The sequence below is a fragment of the Gallus gallus genome, chromosome 4 (assembly GCF_016699485.2).
Source record: "Gallus gallus isolate bGalGal1 chromosome 4, bGalGal1.mat.broiler.GRCg7b, whole genome shotgun sequence".
Taxonomy (NCBI): Eukaryota; Metazoa; Chordata; class Aves; order Galliformes; family Phasianidae; genus Gallus; species Gallus gallus.
In genome coordinates this window covers 85,518,972-85,542,632 of record NC_052535.1, presented here as the reverse complement: position 1 = coordinate 85,542,632, position 23,661 = coordinate 85,518,972, and the positions used below count along the sequence as shown (strand labels likewise).

The window sequence follows — 23,661 nt, the reverse complement described above, 5'->3', positions numbered from 1 at the left end:
GCAACATTTGGCTCCTTGCCTTATGGCAAAGCCAGGATTGACTTTGTTTGTATGTATCATTTCACATTCGCCTATTCTGAATTTCACTTGATCCTTTATTGACCAGTCTCTGGTAGATCCTTTTACAGTTCTATAACTGCAAAAGGTTAAATGTAAGTAAATTAATTGCATGAAAGTAACGTTTGCAGGTTATGTCTTAAACATGAATTGTTATATGACAAGTAGAGTCCAACGCTCACAAGCACAGGGCAGCAGTTCTAGGGGACTCGGTATGGAAAACAGCAGTCACTCCTCTTCACAGCAGTGCTGGGCACCAGGCTGCTAAAAGTGAAACCTAGCACTGAATAGAGTTTGTTTTGTTGATGACAAAAGGGTGCATTAAGGCAGCCTCTTTTGAATAAGACATCCTGTTTGAGAGTTGTGTTCACAGCTTTCATTCTACAGTGAGGGTTGGGGTTTTTTTTTTTTCTTTTTTTTTTTTTCTTTTTCTTTTTGTTCCAAGTTAATGCAAAATCTAGAGGAAATAACAAGTTGTACTAAGCAGTCAACACCATCAATAGCACCACAAAACAGACGAAGCAAAGCCATATGTTTCCATACAGCCAGCACTGTTGGCAGGAAGGATGGGCAATCAGAATTGGGTCCAATTCCACTCCCTGAGCCCCTAACCAACCACAGAAATTAAAGTTCCCTCCTAAGATGTTACCACTAAGGATGCATAGCAGTACCCTGCCCTAGGAAAGTTATCCTCCACTGCAGAAATGGTCCCAGAAGCCCCCTGGACTATCTCCACCTGGCTTTCCTCATCCAAGGCTTTTAGGAAGGGCTGTGTGCTTCCTTGAGGCACACTGACAACATACGACAGGACTGTGAATTGATGGAGGTGAGAGTAGGGCTGTGGGGACAACGCCACGGCTATGAGAACCCAACAGAAACCTGACTGTGGGAATGGGGGCTGCAAAAGAAGGTGGGAATTGAAAGTGAGACCCGTTCACCGATTAAAGACTGGAACTGCTCTCTAGACAAAAATGGATGCACTGGAACAATGTAGATCATCATCATTTTCTTGAGGAAACCCCATAGGTGGTGCTGGAAGACATGAAGTTCAGTGCAGAACTACAGAAAGTCTCTGTGGTGTGCAGGAGATCAGAGCTGCAGAACAGCATACTGGTTGCTCCTGCCTCCAGCTCTAGCAAAACCTATTGTGCTGTAGGCATGAATTGTCACCGGTTCCCAAAAGGTGGCAGCATTGGTGCTGATTTACCGACTGGCTGCACTTTCCAGCTGTAAGGCATCCAGAGATGAGGTGCACGAAGCCTGTACAAGGCAACCTGCTTGTGCAAAGCTATCGTCTTGCACGAAGCAAACCCTTATGACATTCGGCCCTGGTAGGAAACTCTCAGCTCAGGTATCAACAAGCAATGTGCCTGGGGAGATATCTGACCTACTGATTGGGTTATAGGGCAGCACCATGGGGGGATGGGGGTGCAGGAGTAGTTGTGGTTTGCAAACTGTATTTTACGGCATGTGAGGTTTATAGTAGGAATATCCAGCATGTAGTATTGGCTGCTGTACTGGAAACACGCAGTGGAAAGATGTGTGAGTGGTGTGTGAGTGCTGCACTTGAGATTTTCCAAAGCCCTTCAGCCCTGCAGCTCTGCAAAGAAAAGGGGGCAGAAAGTTGCTCAGAAACCACAGCTCCATTTCACACTGGAAAAGCTCTATATTTGAGTCTGATTGGTTTTGGACGCCTCAATTTGAAACAAAAACTTGTGTTTTGAGACTACAGCTTGAAAACTTCATTAAACATTACAATTCCTCCTTGCTGAAGAGATCAGATGTTCAAATGTTAACAGCAGGAAGCATCAGCAGTGCTGTAATGAACACAGCCACGCGTCACACACGCTCACCACAAGCCCATCCCTTGCAGGACCAAGCTCACCGTAAGCAAGCAGTGCTGCGTCGCTGCTCAGCAGAAGGCACACAGGCGTCCTCCTCAAGCACCGCACGGATCCCATCAGCAACACACACAGCCGCCCTGATGCTGCGCGGGCATTTGGCTGCTCCTCCTGTGCTGCCCACCAGCACTGCACACCTCCCGCGGCCTGACATGTGCTCCTGCCCCACACTGCTGGGACACACCCAGACCACGGGGGACAGCGCTGACCCTAAGAAGCCGGGCAGCTCCGTGCCGCTGTGGAAAAGTGCTGTGTGCTGTGCTGGACAGCTGAGCCTTCCACGAGATGACCAATAAACCAATCATATCCAATACTCTGTTCTGATGCCCCAGTCTGCTTCTATTCTCCAATATCTTCCCCACTGTGATTTTTATCTCTTTCTGCAAGTTGTTTGTTTGTTTTAATTGACAATATCCATGAGGGCAGGGAGACCCAACTTGCTACAACCTACCCCATTAATATTTCAAAATAAGAAAAGTCCCTGTTGAAAAGACACTCCAAACTGTGTTGAGATAACTTTGTGTCTGACCAGGGTTCCTGGTAGGAATTAACTCCAAGCTTTTCTATCTGAAATCTCCTTATTAAGCATGGATACAGGTAGATGACCTTTGAACTCTGACCTCTGAGCTGTTCTATCTTATCCCTCACTTTGCTCTTGTGCCCTCAGAAAGGCATCCTTAAAGGGCTGCCAGTTCTGCTACACTCCTTTGTTTGTAAGGACAGCTTCCCAGGGCATCTCAGACAGTAAATCCTCAAAGAACCTGAAGTTCACTCTCCTGAAGTTCAGGATCCTGACTCTGCTTTTGACAGGTCCATTTTCCTCAAGACCACAAACTCCAACAGAGCATGGTCACTGCAGCCTAGAGTGCCTCCAGTCTTAACCTCTTTAATGAGCTCCTCTGAACTGGTGAGGAACAGGTCCAGAAACATTACAGCTCCAGTCAGTTTGTCTAATACCTGCACCAGAAAGTTATCCTCAACACATGACAGGAATCTCCGGGATTGCTTGCAGCTCACTGTGTTGCTTTCTCAGAAGACATCTGGGTGTTTCAAATCCCCCATCGAGATGAGAGGGTGAGATTGTGACAATTCCTGAAGCCAAAGCAAGAAGGTCTCATCCACAGGCGCCCCCTGACCACATGGCCTGTAGTACAGCCCATCCACGAGATGTCCTTTATTGATATGTAATGACCCATAGAAAAGTGGGAAGTAAGATGTCCCTACCAAAAAAGGCAAAAGATCTTCCTGGACTTTCCTGTACTCCGCTTATAGATGTTCATCTAACACATCTCTAAAGATGAGATGCTGTGGGTAGGCAACCATGCTCCATGGCAGGGTGAGAATCCAGTTGCAAGATACAATTAACCTAATACATTTGCCAGCAGGTTCCCTTCCAATCAAGCTGGAATGGACCACTAAAATGAGGAAATTTCCTGCTTTCGTCACAGTGCTGCTGTAAGGCAGAAGCAGTTCAATTCAGCACCTCGAAAAACATGGGACAGCTCCAGCCATCCACAAGGCACGCCCATAGCTTCAGCTCCTGCCCCATGTTCCTCCACCAGGCAGGGAAGTCAGACACTCCTTAAAGCTCCTGATCCCACTGCAAAGGTAGAATGGACTCTATTTTGACTGAGAAAAATATACTTACAGCAGACACAAACAGCATAAATTAGATGCCATGATGGGGGATGGACAGAGGCTTTAAGGCCCACTGTTCAAATTTCCTTGGAGGGATTCCAAGACATGGATTCACGTAATGTTATTTAAGGGATGGATGAACAAAATTTCCACATCATATTGTAAAAAAAAAAAAAATAGATGCTCTAATTTACGTTGACATCAAAAGTCTTAACTGCTCAAAAGCAGTCTAGAATAACAGATTCTAGAAGGCTTCACAGCAGCTTCACTTAGTCAACAAAATGTGCTGAGGTGCAATCAAATGAGCCCAGGGATAACCACACAGTTTGGGCCCATTTCCTCACAAAACAGCACTTCCATCAGACAGCGGTGCCTGCTTTCGGGCACCCAGGAACAGGGGGCACATTTGCAAAAGAGGAATACAACAACACATCACAAACAACAGCAGAGCCAGGAAATAACAACAGAAGACGCAAATAACACCAGCCCAGGGAAACTGTCGCTACTGTATGTGCAAAGCTGCAGGAAGCCCAGCACTTACCAACGGGTGAGTGGTCACCTGGAGGCAGCAACAAAGGCTGTGAATGTTGACACACACATTTGTCAGCGTGGAGGACCTGGTGGTTGTAGAATAAGACCACAGACATTCTGCTTTGAAAAAAAAGTGAAAATTTGCATGCCACTGGGACATGGGGCTTCTTTGATGGGTTTCACATCACAGACCTGCCTTGCACAAAGCAGCATTTGCAGAACAATTGCAAAGAAGAACAGCGCTGGAGAAGGCAGCTACATGTCAGCAATAAGTGGACTTGGAAATCAAAACTGCATGTGAATACATGCTGTAAAACATTCCCACTTCTTGTTTGCTCTGCAAGAAAACAGCATGCCTTCACATCCACACCGGACCACTTCTGCATGAGCAAGTCAAGGTGGAAGAATGTTTGTCAAGAAACATAGCCTGAGGCCAGAATCCACATCATGAAACTTGTCCCACTTTGTGCAGGTCTGGATGGGATGTGAGTGCTCCAAATGGTTGAGAGACAGTACTCTGTAATGGATGATTAAATTTCAAGAAGGAATGCTGACAAATGAAAACATTGCAGCAAAGTCCATTAAAGAAAATGTTATGACAAAACACAGCCTGAGTTCTGAATCTCTACTAGAGTTCTTCAGAAACCATTCTTTACTGAACCATGGATCTTCGCAGAAGAGGGTCCAGATGACATCACATCCTCTCCTATAAGTTATGCTGCCTCCAAAGTTCAGTGAGAAAGTTAAGTGAGGACAATGGCCGGGTCTCCTGCACTGCTCCTCCTGCTCAGCATGGGGCTCTGTGAGTATGGAAGTGGGAAGGAAGGAATTCAGGGCTGCTCAGGGACTGCGCAGGGAAGCGGGAGCGGTGGGACTGCAGCGTGATACGCAGCAGGAACAGAGCCTGTTCAGACAGGTGATGTCGGAGGGGATGAGGCAGGGGAGAGAGGAGGCATGAGGCAGTTGTTAGGGGGGAATCACCTGGCAAAGAAGCTGGGAAATGGCAGGAGCCCCAAGAAGGCAGCTGAAGGGCTGCTCTGTAGGGCAGCATCCATCTGAAGAGCCCGGCACTCTCAACACTGAGTCTTTACTAACAATAAACCACGATGGCCTGTATTTAAGGGCAGGAAGAACTTCTACACCTGAGAGTTCATCTCTCTTCACCAACTCTCTCAGTTGCACTAACAGTGATGCTGATCATTGCTGCTCCGCAAGTGAGGACACAGCATTATAAGTGGATGTCTGACATCACAGTTTGACCATGGCTGACCTTAGTTACCCCATTCCAGAAGGTTTCACACCAGCTGTCCTTACTCACCACAATGATTGAAGTCCAATCTAATGAGCCAAGGGATAACCACACAATTTGGGCCCATTTCCTCACAAAACAGCACTTCCATCAGACAGCGGCGCCTGCTTTCGGGCACCCAGGATCAGGGGGCACATTGGCAAAAGAGGAATGCAACAACACATCACAAATAACAGCAGAGCCAGCAAATAACAGAAGACACAAATAACACCAGCCCACGGAAACTGTCGTTACTGTATGAGCAACGCTGCAGGAAGCCCAGCACTTACCAACAGGTGAGTGAGTGGTCACCTGGAGGCAGCAGCAACAGCCCTCACTGTTGCAGCATTTAAGGGTTATTTTTGGCAGGGCGGAAGTCCCTGTGGTTGTAGAACAAAAGGACAAGAATTTAAACTCAAGACAAATAAGTCTGCATGAGTCTGGGACATGGGGCTGCAGGGATGGCTACCACAGCACAGACCTCCTGCCCTGCACACAGCGGTTTCTGCACAGAGAGTATAAAGAAGAAACGTGGAGAACAGCAGAGCTGAAGCACTCAGCTGCATCTCAGCAATGCATGGACCCTGAGATGACAAGCGCACATGGATCAATCTGAAAATAGAATAGCAGAATATGCTAAAATAAAACCTCCTGCATAAAACACAGCTTGCAGCCCATCTCAATGGCACGGCACTTATCCTTGTTTTCTGCAAATGTGGACATGATGAGAGCGCCCGAAATGGCTGCGAGACTGCAGTTTGTGGTGGCTGATTTGATTTCAGGCAGGACCACTGTCAGAACCTCAGCTGAAGACAACGGAGCAAAATCGATGGGGCACCACTACAAACAACGCTATTACAGTAAATGAGTCCAAGTTCGGGATCACAAATGAAGTGCCGCAGAAATCATTCTTTTCGGAACAACGCCTCTTCACAGAAGAGGGTCCTGATGACATCACATCCTCTCCTATAAGTTACGCTGCCTCCAAAGTTCAGTGAAAAAGATCAGCCGCGCTCCGCTGCACTGCCCCGAGGATGGTGGCCGGGTCTCCTGCACTGCTCCTCCTGCTCAGCCTGGGGCTCTGTGAGTATGGAAGTGGGAAGGATGGAATTCAGGGCAGCTCAGTGACTGCGCAGGGAAGCGGGAGTGGTGGGACTGCAGCGTGATATGCAACAGGAACAGAGCCTGTTCAGACAGGTGTTGCTGGAGGGAATGGGGAAGGGGAGAGGGGGGCATGAGGCAGTTGTCAGGGGGGAATCACCTGGCAGAGAAGCTGGGAAGTGGCCACAGCCTCAAGAAGGCAGCTGAAGGGCTGCTCTGAAGGGCAGCATCCACCTCAATAGCCCAGCACTCCCAACACTGAGTCCGCAGGGACTCTAGCACAGCACACAAGTGTGCAGGACGCCAAGGCACCCCCTCAGCATTCACCCTCACAGCCGGGCTGCCTGCATGCCATGCATACACACTGCAGCGGTGGGGAAGAGCCCTGCCCAAAGGACCCGGGAGCTCTTCCCGAGCAGCACCTGAGGGGACATGGCTGAATTCTGCCCACAGGCTGCACCGGTGCCCAGGGACACAGGGATGCAGTGGTGGTCAGGTTTCTCAACAGGAGCATCATACAGCCCCAGAAGGGACAGAGGCTGGAGCTGAACTGCATGAGAAACAATGACTCCTGGAAAGTATCCTGGATCCGCCTGGACAAGAGTGGGAATGTTCACTTCATTCTCTCCAGTTACAATACGAACACCACCACATTTAATGGGGGTGAGAGAACATCTCCACACTTTGAGGCATCATGGAGAGTCAGCACCTCTACGCTGGTTGTGAAATCCTTCAGGGCAGAAGATGAGGGGATCTACTTCTGTGTCAACTACATCACCCCGGTGTTGCACTTCAGCTCTGGACAACCTGCCTTCCTCCCAGGTCAGCAACAGCTTCTCCCACCTCGCTTACACCCAGCACCCCTGCCCGTGCCTTCTCCATCCAGCCCATCGCCCACACTCCCCATGGCCCTGCTTCTTTTCCCAAGCCATCTCATCACACAGGCACTGCTCCTCCTCATAGAGGCTCCCTGCTCACCCGCTTCATTTGTGGTACCGACACTGCCCAAACACAGTGGCCCTACAAAGTCCCCCCATGTCCTGCAACGGCTGAACAAAAGCTTATCTGTTTTAACTCTATGTATCCGCACACTTCTTCCTAGCAGTCGCATCAAGAACTTCACCCACCACACTCACTGCCTACAATCAGAGCAGCCAGGTTACCAAGAAGGACATCTCCCAGCACAGTTCAGGCCCAGGTAACCCAGCTGCGGGGGGGCAGGGGCTCTGCCAGCAGTGCTGCTTTGCTCTCATGAGCCTAAATTAAGGACTGATCTCACTGACGTGGGGAGAATTGGTTCTCAGGAGCCACCATCCTCCAATTGAAGGCCAACTAGGGGATCAGGCCCCGTCAGCATGAGTTCATGAATGGTAAATCCTGTTTGACAAATCTGGCTTCATTCTGTGCCAAGGGAATCCTCTTAGTAGATGAAGGTAAGGCTGTGAATGTGCTCTATAAGTAGACTCCTTTCAAGCTTTTGATACTGTTCCCTACAACATCCTCGAGCAGAAGCTGGCTGCCTACGGTTTGAATGGACATATGCTCTGCTGGGTGAAGCACTGGCTGGATGTTCAGGCCTAAAGAGTTGTGGTCAATGGAGTTAAATCCAGTTGGCATCCAGACGTGAGAGGTGTCCCGCAGAGCTCAGTACTCAGGCCAATCCTATTCAACATCTTTAGTAACGATCCTGATTAGGGGATTGAGATCACCCTCAGTAAGTTTGCAGATGACACTAGGTTGAGAAGGAGCGATGATCTGCCAGAGGGGAGAAGCCTACTACACAGGGACCTGGGTAGACGGGCCAAGGTAAACCGTATGTGTCTCAATAGGATCATGTGTTGGGTCCTGCGTTTTGGTCACAACCACCCCAGGCAACCCTACAGGCTTGGGGAAGAGTGGCTGGAAAGTTGCCTGATGGAAAGGGACCTTTGTGTGCTGATGGACAGTCAGCTGAATATGAGCCACCAGTGTGCCCAGGTATCCTGGCTTGTATCAGGAATGGTGTGGAGAGCAGGACTAGGGAAGAAATCCTGCCCCTGTACTCAGCACTGGTGAGGCCGCACCTCGAGAACAGTGGTCAGTTTGGGGCACCTCAGTACAGAAAGGACATTGAGGTGTGGGAGCAGGTCCAAAGAAGAGCAGCAAGGCTTGTGAAGGGCTTGGAGAATATGCCCTACAAGGAGCGACTAAAGGAACCAGGGCTGTTTAGTCTGGGGAAGAGGAGGCTGGGGAGAGACCTTACAGCTCTCTTCAAATACCTGAAAGGTGATTGCAGTGAGAGCGGGGCTGTTCTCTTCTCACTGGTGACAGGACGAGGAGAATAGAACTCAAGTTGCGCCATGGGAGGTTTTGGTTGGATATCAGGAAAAGCTTTACAGAAAGGGTTCTTAAGCACTGGAATGGGCTCCCCAGGGAGGTGGCTGAGACACCATCCCTGGATGTGTTTAAAAACAGTTTGGACAGGGAGCTCAGGGACATGATTTAGCAGAGGGTTGTTGGTTGGGGTAGTTTGGTCAGGTTGTGGTTGTTGTGATGATCTTGTAGGTCTTTTTCAACCTGAGCAAGTCTATGATTCAACGATTCTATGATCCCATGATTCCATCATTCAACTTATCTCATCCCACATGGGGGGACCTAAAAGTCACAAGCATGCCAAATTATGTGCCACACTGAAGCAAAGGATTGTATTTTGAGATAACACTGGCTTTTAGCCTCAGAAGGGAATATGAGAAATCATCTGGCTACATGTCCTCACTCAGCTCCAGAGCACAATGCCAACACCAGCAGCCCACAGCTGGGGATGTCACCAGCAGAAATCCTTGGTCTCCATCTCTCTCTCTGAGCCCTATGGAAGACCACTCCTCACCTACAACTACCACCAGCCTCACTCAGGGCCTCACAGATCCCTTTGCTGCAGGACCTCCCCATGGCTCTACCACAACTGGACGTATCCCCAAGCAGGAGGTGAGCATTTTGACTTTCCTCTCTTTCCTTTCTTCCTGCAGGAGCAAGCCATGAGAACATGCTGCATTTCTGCTCTGATATAGTCATGTGGACTAACCTGGCCTGTGCCTGCCTTCTGCTCCTCACTGCCATAACCATCACCATCACGCACTGCCAAAGTAAGTTGCACCCTGACACCCTGCAGAGGTTCCTAGAGCCTCACACTACAGAGCATGGCCCACTCCTCCAGGGCAATGGGCTCTCTCCCTATTGCCCTCATGCAGCCATTGCGTATCCAGGACACAGGGAATGCTGAAGGACTGCTCTTAAAAATCTTTCCCATATTTTCCTCATTTCTAGGTTAGAGTGAGAAATATTTACCGCATTCTGCACTCTCAGGCAATAACTGAAAACACAGAAACTTCATTCCATTAGACTACTTTGCCTCTATAATCCTGATATCCATAAATCAGGGTTGGAAGATGCAGAACCCAAAACACTGAGGAATAACAAGAGAAACGTGCTCCAGTATAGGTCTTGAAAATCCACATGCTAACACTCTCAGCAGCAGATTGAGCTACAGCCAAACTACCTCCTTATTACACATACTCAGAGGCTGCTATGCTGCAAGCTTTGAGGCTACACTTCTGGGAAGGCAACAGGTTTGGGCACAATTTCAGGTCTGAAATCTTTAATTTGATCAGAGAAAGTAGCCAGGGCAAAGGTATGTTTGAGCGCCAGCATTTCTCTTTTCCCCCCTCCTGTTGAAACTAAGGTTGCGACTGGAGATGAAATTCTGAAACTTTCACTCAGCTCTCAGTTCTTCTTTACCAAAGAGATCAAATGTTCTAAATGCACAAAGCAGACGGATGATCAAAACCAACCATGTCTCACACTCCGTTGTCACTTGCAGGACCAAGCTCACCGTAAGCAAGCAGTGCTGCAACGCTGCTCAGCAGAAGGCACACAGGCATCCGCCACAAGCACCGCACTGATACCATCAATAACACAAACAGCTGCCCTGATGGAGAGTGGGCATTTGGCTGATCCTTCTCTGCCCATTCAGCAATCACACCCAAAACTCAGCTCTCAGACCCCAAGCTACCTCTCACTTCTGAAGACTTCCAGATTAAACGCTTCTAATTCTTAATGCTCACAGTGTGTTCTTTGGCTTCACGCAGTTTTCATAGGGGCAGAGGGACTGAACAAGCTACAACCAACATCATTATTGCTTCAAGATAAAAGAAATCCACTCCCAGCTATACTGACATATATTTGTCTGTCTAACCAGGGATCCATAGTGGGAAATCTCTCCCAGCTTTTCCAAATGAAATCAACACAGCAAGGACCAAGATCATTTCTCTAAACTCACGTCCTCCTGAGCCCATTCCAAAACCTATCAGACTCCCTTTTCCCCACATGATTTTGTCTAAGCAATCCACAGCCATATCTCATTCATTCATTGTTTGACACTTATTAACTAAATACAGTCCAATTTCACCACAGCCTCTACAGATATTAAACTGTGATGCCTCTGCCTTTCAGGGCAGGAAGAATGTCCATACCTGAAAGCTCACCTCTCTTTCCCAGCTCTCTCATTTGCGCTGAGTTGCTGATGGTGGCTGCTCAGCAGGTGAGGACATTGTATAAATGGATCTGAAACATCACAATTTAACCATGGCTGACCTTACTGCATGCAGAACAGCTGCTTAGGTGGGAGCTCACCAGCAATGCCCATAGCTTCAGCTCAGGAATTTTCCTGCTTTGGTCACAGTGCTGCTATAAGGCAGAAGCAGCTCAATGCAGCACCTCATGAGACAACTTCAGCCATCCACAAGGCACGCCCATAGCTTTAGCTCCTGCCCCACGTTCCTCCACGAGACAGTGAAACCAGGCACTCCCCAGAGCTCCTGATCCCATTGCAAAGGCAGCGTGGATTCTATTTAGACTGAGAAGACTAAACTGACAACAGAAGAAGCCTACACAAGCAAACTAAGTACCTCAATGACAAATGGCAGTGAGGCCGATCAGTCCATTGTTCACACTTGCTGGAAGTGATGTCAAGACACAGATTCTTGAAATGTAATTTACTCAATGAAATATATTTCCTATTTATTTTGCCAAAACAAAACAAAATAAACAAACAAAAACCAGCTGATTTACTTCAATCTGACACCAGAAACCCAATCCTAGATGGTTTCACAGTGGCTTTCCTTATTCACCAAACTGCATTCAGGCCCAATCAAATAAACCCAGGGATAACCACACAGTTTGGGCCCATTTCCTCACAAAACAGCACTTCCATCAGACAGCGGTGCCTGCTTTCGGGCACCCAGGATCAGGGGGCACATTGGCAAAAGAGGAATACAACAACACATCACAAACAACAGCAGAGCCAGGAAATAACAACAGAAGACACACATAACACCAGCCCAGGGAAACTGTCGCTACTGTATGTGCAAAGCTGCAGGAAGCCCACCACTTACCAACGTGTGAGCAGTCACCTGGAGGCAGCAGCAACGGCCCTCACTGTTGCAGCATATAAGGGTTATTTTTGGCAGGGTAGAAGTCCCTGTAGTTGTAGAACAAAAAGACAAGAATTTAAACTAACCAAATAAGCCTGCATGAGTCTGGGACATGGGGCTGCAGGGATGGCTACCACAGCACAGACCTCCTGCCCTGCACACAGCGGTTTCAGCACAGAGAGTATAAAGAAGAAATGTGGAGAACAGCTGAGCTGAAGCACTCAGCTGCATCTCAGCAATGCATGGACCCTGAGATGAGAAGCGCACATGGATCAATCTGAAAATAGAAGAAAACATACTAAAATAAAAGTTCCTGCCTCAAACACAACTTGCAGCCCATGTCATTGGCACGAGACTTGCTAGTGTGGACATGATGAGAGTGTCCCAAATGGCTGTGAGACTGTAGTTTGTGGCAGCTGATTTGATTTCAAGCATGAACATTGTCAGTCTGAATCTGAACTGAAGAAACCGTAGCAAAATCCCTGATGTAGCATTAAAAACAATACTATCGCAATAAATGAGCCCATGTTCAGGATCACAAATGAAGTGCTGCAGAAATCATTCTTTTATGAACAACACCTCTTCACAGAAGAGGGTCCAGATGACATCACATCCTCTCCTATAAGTTACGCTGCCTCCAAACTTCAGTGAGAAACATCAGCCGCGCTCCACAGCATCGCCTCGAGGATGATGGCCGGGTCTCCTGCACTGCTCCTCCTGCTCAGCCTGGGGCTCTGTGAGTATGCAAGTGGGCTTATTGGGAACCTGTGCCGGGAGGAAGGAGGACAATGGGTGAAGGCATTCCCCTTGCACCACAGACAAGAAACTGGGCAAAAGAAACCAAGGGGAAGGAAGGGGAATACCAAAAGGACAGAATTGAGGCTGCTCAGGGACTGTGCAGGGAAGCAGGAATGGAAGGACTGCAGCACTATACGCAACAGGAACAGAGCCTGTTCAGACAGGTGTTGCTGGAGGGAATGGGCAAGGCGAGAGAGGGGGCATGAGGCAGCTGTTAGGGGGGGGAATCAACTGGCAGAGAAGCTGGGAAATGGCAGCAGCCCCGAGAAGGCAGCTGAAGGGCTGCCTTCTGAGCATCCATCTCGAGAGCCCGGCGATCTCAATGCTGAGTCCCCAGGGACTCCAGCACAGCACTCAAGCGTGCTGGACGCCGAGGCCCTCCCTCCGCATTCACCCTCACAGCCCGGCTGTCTGCAACGCATCGCACCAGTGGGGAAGAGCCCTGCCCAAAGACCTTGGGAGCTCTTCCTGAGCAGCACCTGATGGCACGTGGCCAACTTCTGCCCACAGGCTTCACCGGTGCCCAAGGACAGGGGAACACGATGGCAGTCAGTTTCCTCAACGGGAGTATGAAGCACCCCCAGGAAGGGCAGCGGCTAGAGCTCAAGTGCCATACATACAAAACCTCCTGGGGAGTCTCCTGGATCCGCCTGGACAAGGATGGCAACCTTCACTTCATTGTCTACATTTCCAAGTCTTCCCGGACCACTTTCCCAGGGAACAAGAGAGCATCTTCACAATTTGAGGTGTCAAAACAAGGCAGCTCCTATCGGCTGGTGGTGAAATCCTTCAGGGCACGGGACCAGGGGACCTATTTCTGCATTGCCCACGTTAACCAGGTGCTGCACTTCAGCTCGGGACAACCCGCCTTCTTCCCAGGTCAGCAACAGCTTCACCCACCTCGCTTACACCCAGCACCCCTGCCCGTGCCTTCTCAATCCAGCCCATCGCCCACTCTCCCCATGGCCCTGCTTCTTTGCCCAAGCCGTCTCATCACACAGGCACTGCTCCTCCTCATAGAGCCTCCCCACCCACCAGCTCTGCTCATGGTACCGGCCCTGCCCAAGCACACAGGTTGCCCAGCAGCACCTCTCCATCCCATCAGCACCTCTCAGAGATGAGAGATACAATGTATGCAGCCACCACCTCCTTTTCCTCACCTCACATTATTCTCGAATCTCCTGACAACCTCCAAATGCTTGCAGCATCTCAAAAATAAAATCACATTCCATGTGGTGGTTGGCCTGTGGACAGAAAAAGTTCCCAGGTTGCCCAAAACATAGTTCCTAATAGGAAAGATCTCCAAGTGTGCTGCCAAGGATTTAGGAACCCTAAGCTTTCTATTTCCATAGTTGGGCAGTGTTTTGCTGCTTCATTTTTCAAAATGAGACCTACAAATTCCCCCTGTGTTGCCTGTGTCCTGGGAGGGGTGTGAGAAAGTGGTTTTATTTTACTTTGCTGTATTCATCCATTTCTCCTTCCAGTCACAACAACAACAGCAGCACCCACCACACTCACTGCCACCACCCAGAGCAGCCAGGTCACCATGAAGGACATCTCCCGGCACAGCCCGGATCCAGGTAACCCAGCTGTGGGGAGGCAGGGGCTCTGCCAGCAGTGCTGCTTTGATCAGAAGTGGCAAACTTAATGTCTGTGCTGACTACTGCTCATTCAGAACACAGGGAGTGGTCTGCAGCTGGGCCTTTCCTCTTTCTTCACTCTTTCTTTCTGAAGGAAGAAGCAAGGAGAACATGCCCAATTTCTGCTGTAAATTAGTCATGTGGGTTAACCTGGCTTGTGCCTGCCTCCTGCTGCTCATTGCCATAACCATCACCATCACGCACTGCCAAAGTGAGTACCAGGGAAAATTCGTTAGCTGCATTAATTTCTGCAGAAAGCAGCACTAATGCTGAAGCAGAGATTGTTACGAAACATCCACATTTTCTGCTCAATTTCTGGCTCAGCATCATAATTCAATGAAAGCAATGTACAGTAGTGACAGAGAAGCAAAATGGGGAGGAGTGTCATGGAGGGAGATTCATCCTGAAGAGTTCCATGCCAGCTTACAGCAAAGACACAGTGCCTTTAACAGGCTCTGCCTTAAGGCAGAACTCAGTATTCTCCTTTATTCTCATCAAACCTCCATTTCAAATGCAAGATTGAGATTTAAGAGTAAATTCAGAAATTGTCACTGTTACTTTGGATTCCTCCTTGCTAAACAGATCAGACGTTCCCATGCTAACAGCAGGAAGCATCAGCAGTGCTGTAATGGACACAGCCACGCGTCACACACGCTCACCACAAGCCCATCCCTTGCAGGACCAAGCTCACCGTAAGCAAGCAGTGCTGCGTCGCTGCTCAGCAGAAGGCACACAGGCGTCCTCCTCAAGCACCGCACGGAGCCCATCAGCAACACACACAGCTGCCCTGATGCTGCGCGGGCATTTGGCTGCTCCTCCTGTGCTGCCCACCAGCACTGCACACCTCCCGCGGCCTGACGTGCTCCTGCCCCACACTGCTGGGACACACCCAGACCGCGGGGGACAGCGCTGACCCTAAGAAGCCGGGCAGCTCCGTGCCGCTATGGAAAAGTGCTGTGTGCTGTGCTGGACAGCTGAACCTTCCACGAGATGACCAATAAACCCCTCATATACAAAACTCAGTTCTAATGCCTCAATTTCTCAATACCAAAGTCTTCCAGACAAGCAGGGTGTAACTTCTTTTTCTTTCATTGTGTAGCTCAGCTTAATTTATTATTGACAAAGGCGTCAGAGAGACTTACAATGTAACATGCTATCCCACTAATGTTATAAAAACAAAATTCCACAATGAAGTTTCACACCAAATGATGTTGGAAGCAGTGAGGATCTGCCTCGGGTCCATGGTAGAAACTCGCCTCTTGCTTGTGCAACGGAAATGTCCTCAGCAGGCATAGACAAAATTCAACCACGCAGCTGATCTAAATTGCCTCCACAGGTGAAGGTTTCAAATTAGAGCTGTTCTTGGTGGTCCTCCTTCTGTCTGAAGCCTTTCAGAATAAAATAATTGCCACTGGGACAGTATTACTTGTTCTTAGATGTTACTAGGACTAGAAGAATTGCCCTCAGGCTGTGCCAGGGAAGATTCAGTTTGGATGGCAGAAAATATTTCTTCCCCGAGAGAGAGGACAGGTGTAGGAATAGGCTGCCCAGGGAGGCAGTGGACTCACTGAAACTGGAGGTGTTCCAGAAAGGCTTAGATGTTGCACTGAGGGACATGGATTAGTGGGAATATTAGCAATAGTGGAATGGTTGTATTGGATGATCTTTGAGGTCTTTTCCAACCTTGGCGATTCTTAGGACTCTACAGAAAGAAAATACTGTTCTGTACTGAGATACATAAACACAGGATCAAGGCAAGGAAGATCTCTGTCCCAGTTGATTTGTTACTTAGGAGACCAGAGATGGAGGCTCAAGAGCAGAGTGGTTTCATCCAACCACACACAGATGTGTCCATCAGAGCTAAACTTGCCTGGGTCCCTCTCTGGTCAATGAAGCATGTCCCTCCTGGGAAGGGATGCACCACAGTGCATCTCTCTCCACTGACAACAACCTTTCATCATTCCTTAAATACATGTATTCATTAACAGTTTCTCCAAGGCAGCAGAAAGGAGTGATAGCCCTTAATGCACCCCCTATTACACAGCATAGTCACCATCATCCTGCATGGCATGACAGGCAAAATCAGAAGATGAAGGGGCTGGGGGTATCATTTTTGTAGTGATGACCCACAACCCAACTCAGCAAATAACAATCTGAATATGAAAAGCAGTCTTCTGAACAGTGACTCAGGGCTCCGGTTCTGAGGACATCACACCAGGTGGTGGCCTTGTGTGGAAACCAACTCCATTCATGAGCCACGAGGACCAAGAGGAAGGGCAACTCCGTGTTTAGGAGGGGAACTTCGGGGTACCTGTTAGGTAGCTGGGAATGACCCATACTAGAATCTCACTGTCACAGGGAGAAAAGAGGGAAGAAAGATGTCCATTGTGAGACAGGCTATAGCCCTTCCTGGGTTATCCAGTATTCCTCCTGTAGAAGTCCTCCCAACACATGAGATGCTGTTGGTAGGCAACTATGCTCCATGGCAGGGTGAGAATCCAATCCCCAGAAACATTCAAGCACCCTCTTTTGCCAACAGCTTCCCTTCCAGCCCCATCATTCTGAACCACAGAAATCAGGAATTTTCCCACTCTGGTCACAGTCCTGGTGTAGGGCAGAAGCAGATTACTTGAGCACCTCACAAAATGTGGGACAACGTCAGCCATCCACAAGGCATGCACACCAGCTCAGCCCCTGATCCCGTTGCAAAGGCAGCAGTGGGAGTGCCTGGCTTGTTAACATCCAGAGGATGTTGTTGCAAAGGCAAGAGAACAACACCTCACACCTTATCAAAATATAGCAGGAAAGACAGGAAATCCCCAAAAAAGAAGAAGCAAATAACACCAGCCTAGTGGAACTGCTGTGACTGTATGCACAAAGCTGCAGGAAAACAAAATCCTTAGCAATGTGAGAGGTCACTTACAGACAGTGGGCAGGACTCAGAGTGTTAAAGCAGGTAAGGTGTTTCTTCTTGTTTTTTGACATGGCAGAAGTCCCTGTGGTTGGAGAAGAAAACCACAAGGGTATAAATAACAATTAAAACTTAGCATACTACTGGGACACGGGGCTGTCTTGGTGGGTATCACACCACAGAGCTCCTGCCTTGCACACAGCAGCTTCTGCACAGAAACTACAAAGGAGATGCAGAGAAGAGCTGAGCTGCAGAACTCAGCTACATGTCAGCAATGCATGGACTCAGACATAAGAGGCAGATGGACAGATGCTGTCCATTCCCAGGTCTTCTTTAAACTTTACATTGAATAAAACAAAATACAGTGAAATACAATCTCTCCTAAGCAATACAACATGTTGTGCATGCACATGGCCCCAGTACTGTCCTTGTTTTCTGCAGATCTGCATGTGAAGTGGGTGGGAAACATCAGTCTGAACTGATTCACCCAATTTCAAGAAGGAGCACTGTCAGTCTGTATCTCAGCTGAAGATACTGCAGCAAAATACATGAGGCATCATTAAAAACAACACTATCACAAAAAACAAGCCCAAGTTCTGCATCACAAATGAAGTGCAGCAGAGATCATTTCTCACTGTTTCACCTCAGAGACTGAACACGGACTCTTCACAGAAGAGGGTCCAGATGACATCACATCCTCTCCTATAAGTTATGCTGCCTCCAAAGTTCAGTGAGAAAGTTAAGTGAGGACAATGGCCGGGTCTCCTGCACTGCTCCTCCTGCTCAGCATGGGGCTCTGTGAGTATGGAAGTGGGAAGGAAGGAATTCAGGGCTGCTCAGGGACTGCGCAGGGAAGCGGGAGCGGTGGGACTGCAGCGTGATACGCAGCAGGAACAGAGCCTGTTCAGACAGGTGATGTCGGAGGGGATGAGGCAGGGGAGAGAGGAGGCATGAGGCAGTTGTTAGGGGGGAATCACCTGGCAAAGAAGCTGGGAAATGGCAGGAGCCCCAAGAAGGCAGCTGAAGGGCAGCTCTGTAGGGCAGTATCCATCTGAAGACCCGAATGCTCTCAACGCTGAGTCTTTACTAACAATAAACCACGATGGCCTGTTTTTAAGGGCAGGAAGAACCTCTACACCTGAGAGCTCATCTCTCTTTCCCAAATCTCTCAGTTGCACTAACAGTGATGCTGATGGTTGCTGCTCTGCAAGTGAGGACTCAGCATTATAAGTGGATGTCTGACATCACAGTTTGACCATGGCTGACCTTAGTTACCCCATTCCAGAAGGTTTCACACCAGCTGTCCTTACTTACCAAAATGATTGAAGTCCAATCAAATGAGCCCAGGGATAACCACACAGTTTGGGCCCATTTCCTCACAAAACAGCACTTCCATCAGACAGCGGTGCCTGCTTTCGGGCACCCAGGAACAGGGGGCACATTTGCAAAAGAGGAATACAACAACACATCACAAACAACAGCAGAGCCAGGAAATAACAACAGAAGACACAAATAACACCAGCCCAGGGAAACTGTCGCTACTGTATGTGCAAAGCTGCAGGAAGCCCAGCACTTACCAACGGGTGAGTGAGTGGTCACCTGGAGGCAGCAGCAAGGGCCCTCACTGTTGTGGCATTTAAGGGTTATTTTTGGCAGGGCGGAAGTCCCTGTGGTTGTAGAACAAAAGGACAAGAATTTAAACTCAAGAAAAATAAGTCTGCATGAGTCTGGGACATAGGGCTGCAGGGATGGCTACCACAGCACAGACCTCCTGCCTTGCACACAGCGGTTTCTGCACAGAGAGTATAAAGAAGAAACGTGGAGAACAGCAGAGCTGAAGCTCTCAGCTGCATCTCAGCAATGCATGGACCCTGAGATGACAAGCGCACATGGATCAATCTGAAAATAGAATAGAAGAATATGCTAAAATAAAACCTCCTGCATAAAACACAACTTGCAGCCCATCTCAATGGCACGGGAATTATCCTTGTTTTCTGCAAATGTGGACATGATGAGAGCACCCAAAATGGCTGCGAGACTGCAGTTTGTGGCACCTGATTTGATTTCAGGCTGGACCACTGTCAGTCTGAACCTCAGCTGAAGACAACGGAGCAAAATCAATGAGGCACCACTACAAACAATGCTATTACAGTTAATGAGTCCAAGTTCGGGATCACAAATGAAGTGCTGCAGAAATCATTCTTTTCGGAACAACGCCTCTTCACAGAAGAGGGTCCTGATGACATCACATCCTCTCCTATAAGTTACGCTGCCTCCAAACTTCAGTGACAAAGATCACCCACGCTCTGTTGCACCACCCCAAGGACAATGGCCGGGTCTCCTGCACTGCTCCTCCTGCTCAGCCTGGGGCTCTGTGAGTATGGAAGTGGGAAGGAAGGAATTCAGGGCAGCTCAGGGACTGTGCAGGGAAGTGGGAGCGGTGGGACTGCAGTACGATACGCAGCAGGAACAGAGCCTGTTCAGACAGGTGTTGCTGGAGGGACCGGGGAAGGGGAGAGGGGCGGCGTGAGGCAGTTGTCAGGGGGGAATCACCTGGCAGAGAAGCTGGGAAGTGGCCACAGCCTCAAGAAGGCAGCTGAAGGGCTGCTCTGAAGGGCAGCATCCACCTCAAGAGCCCAGCGCTCTCAATGCTGAGTCCCCAGGGACTCCAGCACAGCACCCAAGCGTGCTGGACACCAAGGCTCTCCCTCCGCATTCACACTCACAGCCCGGCTGCCTGCCTGCCATGCACGCACACTGCAGCGGTGGGGAAGAGCCCTGCCCAAAGGCCCCGGGAGCTCTTCCCGAGCCGCACCTAAGTGGACATGGCTGAATTCTGCCCACAGGCTGCACTGGCACCCAGGGACAGAGGGATGCAGTGGTGGTCAGGTTTCCCAACAGGAGCATCATACAGCCCCAGAAGGGACAGAGGCTGGAGCTGAACTGTATGAGAAACGATGACTCCTGGAAAGTATCCTGGATCCGCCTGGACAAGAGTGGGAACATTCACTTCATCCTTTCCAGTTACAGAAAGAACACCACCACATTTAATGGGGGTGAGAGAACATCTCCGCACTTTGAGGCATCATGGAGAGTCAGCACCTCTAGGCTGGTTGTGAAATCCTTCTGGGCAGAAGATGAGGGGATCTATTTCTGCGTCAACTACGTCAACTGGGTGATGTACTTCAGCTCTGGACAACCCGCCTTCTTCCCAGGTCAGCAACAGCTTCACCCACCTCGCTTACACCCAGCACCCCTGCCCGTGCCCTCTCAATTCGGCCCATCGCCCACACTCCTCATGGCCCGGCTTCTTTGCCCAAGCCGTCTCATCACACAGGCACCGCTCCTCCGCATAGAGCCTCCCGACTCACCCCCACTGGCCCTGCCCAAACACACAGGTGGGCACGCAGTCCCACGGAACCTCTTCATCGCATCAGTGCCTCTCAGGGATGACAGTTACAAAGTCCACAACCACCACCTCCTTTTCCTCACCTCACATAAATCCTGAATCCCCTGATAGCCTCTGTATGTTTACAGCAGCTCAAAAAGTAACTCACACCTGAGGTGGAGGTTGGACTGTGGAAAGAAAAGGTTCCCAGGTCTGTCAAGACACTGTTCCTAATAAGAAAGATCTCGGTATGTGCTGCCAGTGATTTAGGATCCCTAAGCCTTCTATTTCCATGCTTGGGCAGTGTTTCACTGTATCACTTTTCAAAATTGGACCTGCAAATTCCCCATGTTGCCTGTACCTTGGCAGGGGTGGCAGAAGATGGACTGAATATATATTGCTGTATTCATCCATTTCTCCTTCCAGGCACAACAGCAGCAGCACCCAGCACCCTCACTGCCACCAACCAGAGCAGCCAGGTCACCACAAAGGACATCGCCTGTCACAGCCCGGACGCAGGTAACCCAGCTGTGGGGAGGCCGCGGCTCTGCCAGCAGTGCTGCTTTGCTCTCATGAGCCTAAATTAAGGCCTGGGCTGACTGATGTGGGGAGGCAGTAAGTCTTCTAATCTTTAACAGAGAGCAGCCCATGAGTGGATGAAAGTCACTCCATTTTGGGCTGGGCTGCCCAGGAAAGCAGTAGAGTAACCGTACTCAGAGATATTTGACTTCTCTGAGCGTGGCAATAAAGAACGTGGGATATTAATGGGACTCAGAAGGGCAGGCTGATGCTTGGCTGAGGAGATCTTGAAGGTCTTTTCCAAAATCAATGATTTCACAATTGCATTATCCAAGCTACCTTTCAACCTACCAGGGGTGACCCAAAACTCACAAGCATGCACAATGATGGATCACATCCAAAAAAAGAGACTGCATTTTGAGCTAACACTGCTTTAAGCCTTAGCAGGGAATACAAGAAATCTTCTGGCTACGTGTCCTCCCTCAGCTCACCAGAACCATGCTCACAGCAGCAGCCCACAGCTCAGGACGTCACCAGCAGACATCCCTGGTACCCACCTCTCTGTGCCCTATGGAAGCCGTCTCCTTATCTACACCTACCGCCAGCCTGGCTCAGAGCCACACGGCTCCCTTTCCTGCTGGACCTCTTGATGGCTCTACCACAGCTGGATGACACCACAGCCGAGAGCCGGGCCGCACTTTTTCCCCTCTCTCCTTTCTTCCTGCAGGAACAGGCAACAAGAACATGCTGAATTCCACCTGTGAAGTTTTCCTCTGGGTTCGAGTGGCTGGCACCTGCCTCCTGCTCCTCACTGCCATAACCATCACCATCATGCACTGCCAAAGTAAGTTGCACCCTGACACCCTGCAGAGGTTCCTGGAGCCTCACACTACAGAGCACAGATCATTCCTCCAGGACAATGGGCTCTCTCCCTATTGCCCTCATGCAGCCATTGCGTATCCAGGACACAGGGAATGCTGAAGGACTGCTCTTAAAACTCTTTCCCATATTTTCCTCATTTCTAGGTTAGAGTGAGAAATATTTACCGCATTCTGCACTCTCAGGCAATAACTGAAAACACAGAAACTTCATTCCATTAGACTACTTTGCCTCTATAATCCTGATATCCATAAATCAGGGTTGGAAGATGCAGAACCCAAAACACTGAGGAATAACAAGAGAAACGTGCTCCAGTATAGGTCTTGAAAATCCACATGCTAACACTCTCAGCAGCAGATTGAGCTACAGCCAAACTACCTCCTTAATTACACATACTCAGAGGCTGCTATGCTGAAAGCAGTGAGGCTACACTTCTGGGAAGGCAACAGGTTTGGGCACAATTTCAGGTCTGACATCTTTAATTCGATCAGAGAAAGTAGCCAGGGCAAAGGTATGTTTGAGTGCCAGCATTTCTCTTTTCCCCCCTCCTGTTGAAACTAAGGTTGTGACTGGAGATGAAATTCTGAAACTTTCACTCAGCTCTCAGTTCTTCTTTACCAAAGAGATCAAATGTTCTAAATGCACAAAGCAGACGGATGATCAAAACCAACCATGCCTCACACTCCGTTGTCACTTGCAGGACGAAGCTCACCGTAAGCAAGCAGTGCTGCGTCGCTGCTCAGCAGAAGGCACACAGGCATCCGCCACAAGCACCGCACTGATCCCATCTCTAAGACACACAGCCGCCCTGATGGAGAGCGAGCATTTGTGCTGATCCTTCTCCGCCTACCCATCCATCACACCCAAAACTCAGCTCTCAGAACCCAAGCTACCTCTCACTTCTGAAGTTGTCCAGATTAAACGCTTCTAATTCTTAATGCTCACAGTGTGTTCTTTGGCTTCACGCACAGTTTTCATAGGGGCAGAGGGACTGAACAAGCTACAACCAACATCACTCATGTTTCAAATCAAAGAAATCTACTCCCAGCTATACTGACATATGTTTGTCTGTCTGACCAGGGATCCACAGTGGGAAATCTCTCCCAGCTTTTCCAAATGAAATCAACACAGCAAGCACCGAGATCATTCATCTCAAAATCATATCCCCCTGAGCCCATTCCAAAACCTATCAGACTCCCTTTTCCCCACATGATTTTGTCTATGCTCTCCACAGCCATATCTCATTCATTCATTGTTTGACACTTATTAACTAAATACAGTCCAATTTCACCACAGCCTCTACAGATATTAAACTGTGATGCCTCTGCTTTTCAGGGCAGGAAGAATGTCCATACCTGAAAGCTCACCTCTCTTTCCCAGCTCTCTCAGTTGCACTGAATTGCTGATGGTGGCTGTTCAGCAGGTGAGGGCATTGTATAAATGGATCTGAAACATCACAATTTAACCATGGCTGACCTTACTGCACGCAGAACAACTGCTTAGGTGGGAGCTCACCAGCAATGCCCATAGCTTCAGCTCAGG

The 23,661-nt window shown here is 49.2% G+C and overlaps 2 protein-coding genes and 1 long non-coding RNA gene across 9 annotated transcripts; 2 read left to right on the top strand and 1 right to left on the bottom strand.

Annotated features, from left to right (window-relative positions):
• Positions 1-74: 74 nt before the first annotated feature.
• LOC121113238 lies at positions 75-6,282 on the bottom strand. Its single transcript, XR_005859955.2, has 2 exons — positions 5,109-6,282; positions 75-4,927 (listed from the first exon to the last, which is right to left on the bottom strand). It is a non-coding gene; the product is annotated as an uncharacterized LOC121113238 (long non-coding RNA).
• On the top strand, positions 4,840-10,615 carry LOC101749090 (T-cell surface glycoprotein CD8 alpha chain-like). Of its 5 annotated transcripts, none has more exons than XM_025150138.3 (5): positions 4,848-4,929; positions 6,970-7,338; positions 7,619-7,714; positions 9,522-9,638; positions 10,373-10,615. In XM_025150138.3, exons 1-5 carry the CDS (start codon positions 4,884-4,886, stop codon positions 10,387-10,389), a joined length of 645 nt encoding a protein of 214 aa, XP_025005906.2. In that variant the 5' UTR covers positions 4,848-4,883; the 3' UTR covers positions 10,390-10,615. The 5 variants fall into 5 exon arrangements, with proteins under 5 accessions (XP_040556335.1, XP_025005906.2, XP_040556332.1 ...); XM_040700398.2 differs by lacking the exon at positions 4,848-4,929 and adding an exon at positions 6,412-6,498 and having other exon boundaries at positions 7,622-7,714; XM_025150137.3 differs by lacking the exon at positions 4,848-4,929 and adding an exon at positions 6,412-6,498.
• Positions 10,616-12,633: 2,018 nt separating this feature from the next.
• On the top strand, positions 12,634-15,444 carry LOC771880 (T-cell surface glycoprotein CD8 alpha chain-like). 3 transcript variants are annotated; one of them, XM_046941267.1, is made up of 5 exons: positions 12,634-12,720; positions 13,293-13,661; positions 14,267-14,362; positions 14,517-14,633; positions 15,102-15,444. In XM_046941267.1, exons 1-5 carry the CDS (start codon positions 12,672-12,674, stop codon positions 15,116-15,118), a joined length of 648 nt encoding a protein of 215 aa, XP_046797223.1. In that variant the 5' UTR covers positions 12,634-12,671; the 3' UTR covers positions 15,119-15,444. The 3 variants fall into 3 exon arrangements, with proteins under 3 accessions (XP_046797223.1, XP_046797222.1, XP_046797224.1); XM_046941266.1 differs by having other exon boundaries at positions 15,005-15,444; XM_046941268.1 differs by lacking the exon at positions 14,517-14,633.
• The last annotated feature ends 8,217 nt before the right edge of the window (positions 15,445-23,661 follow it).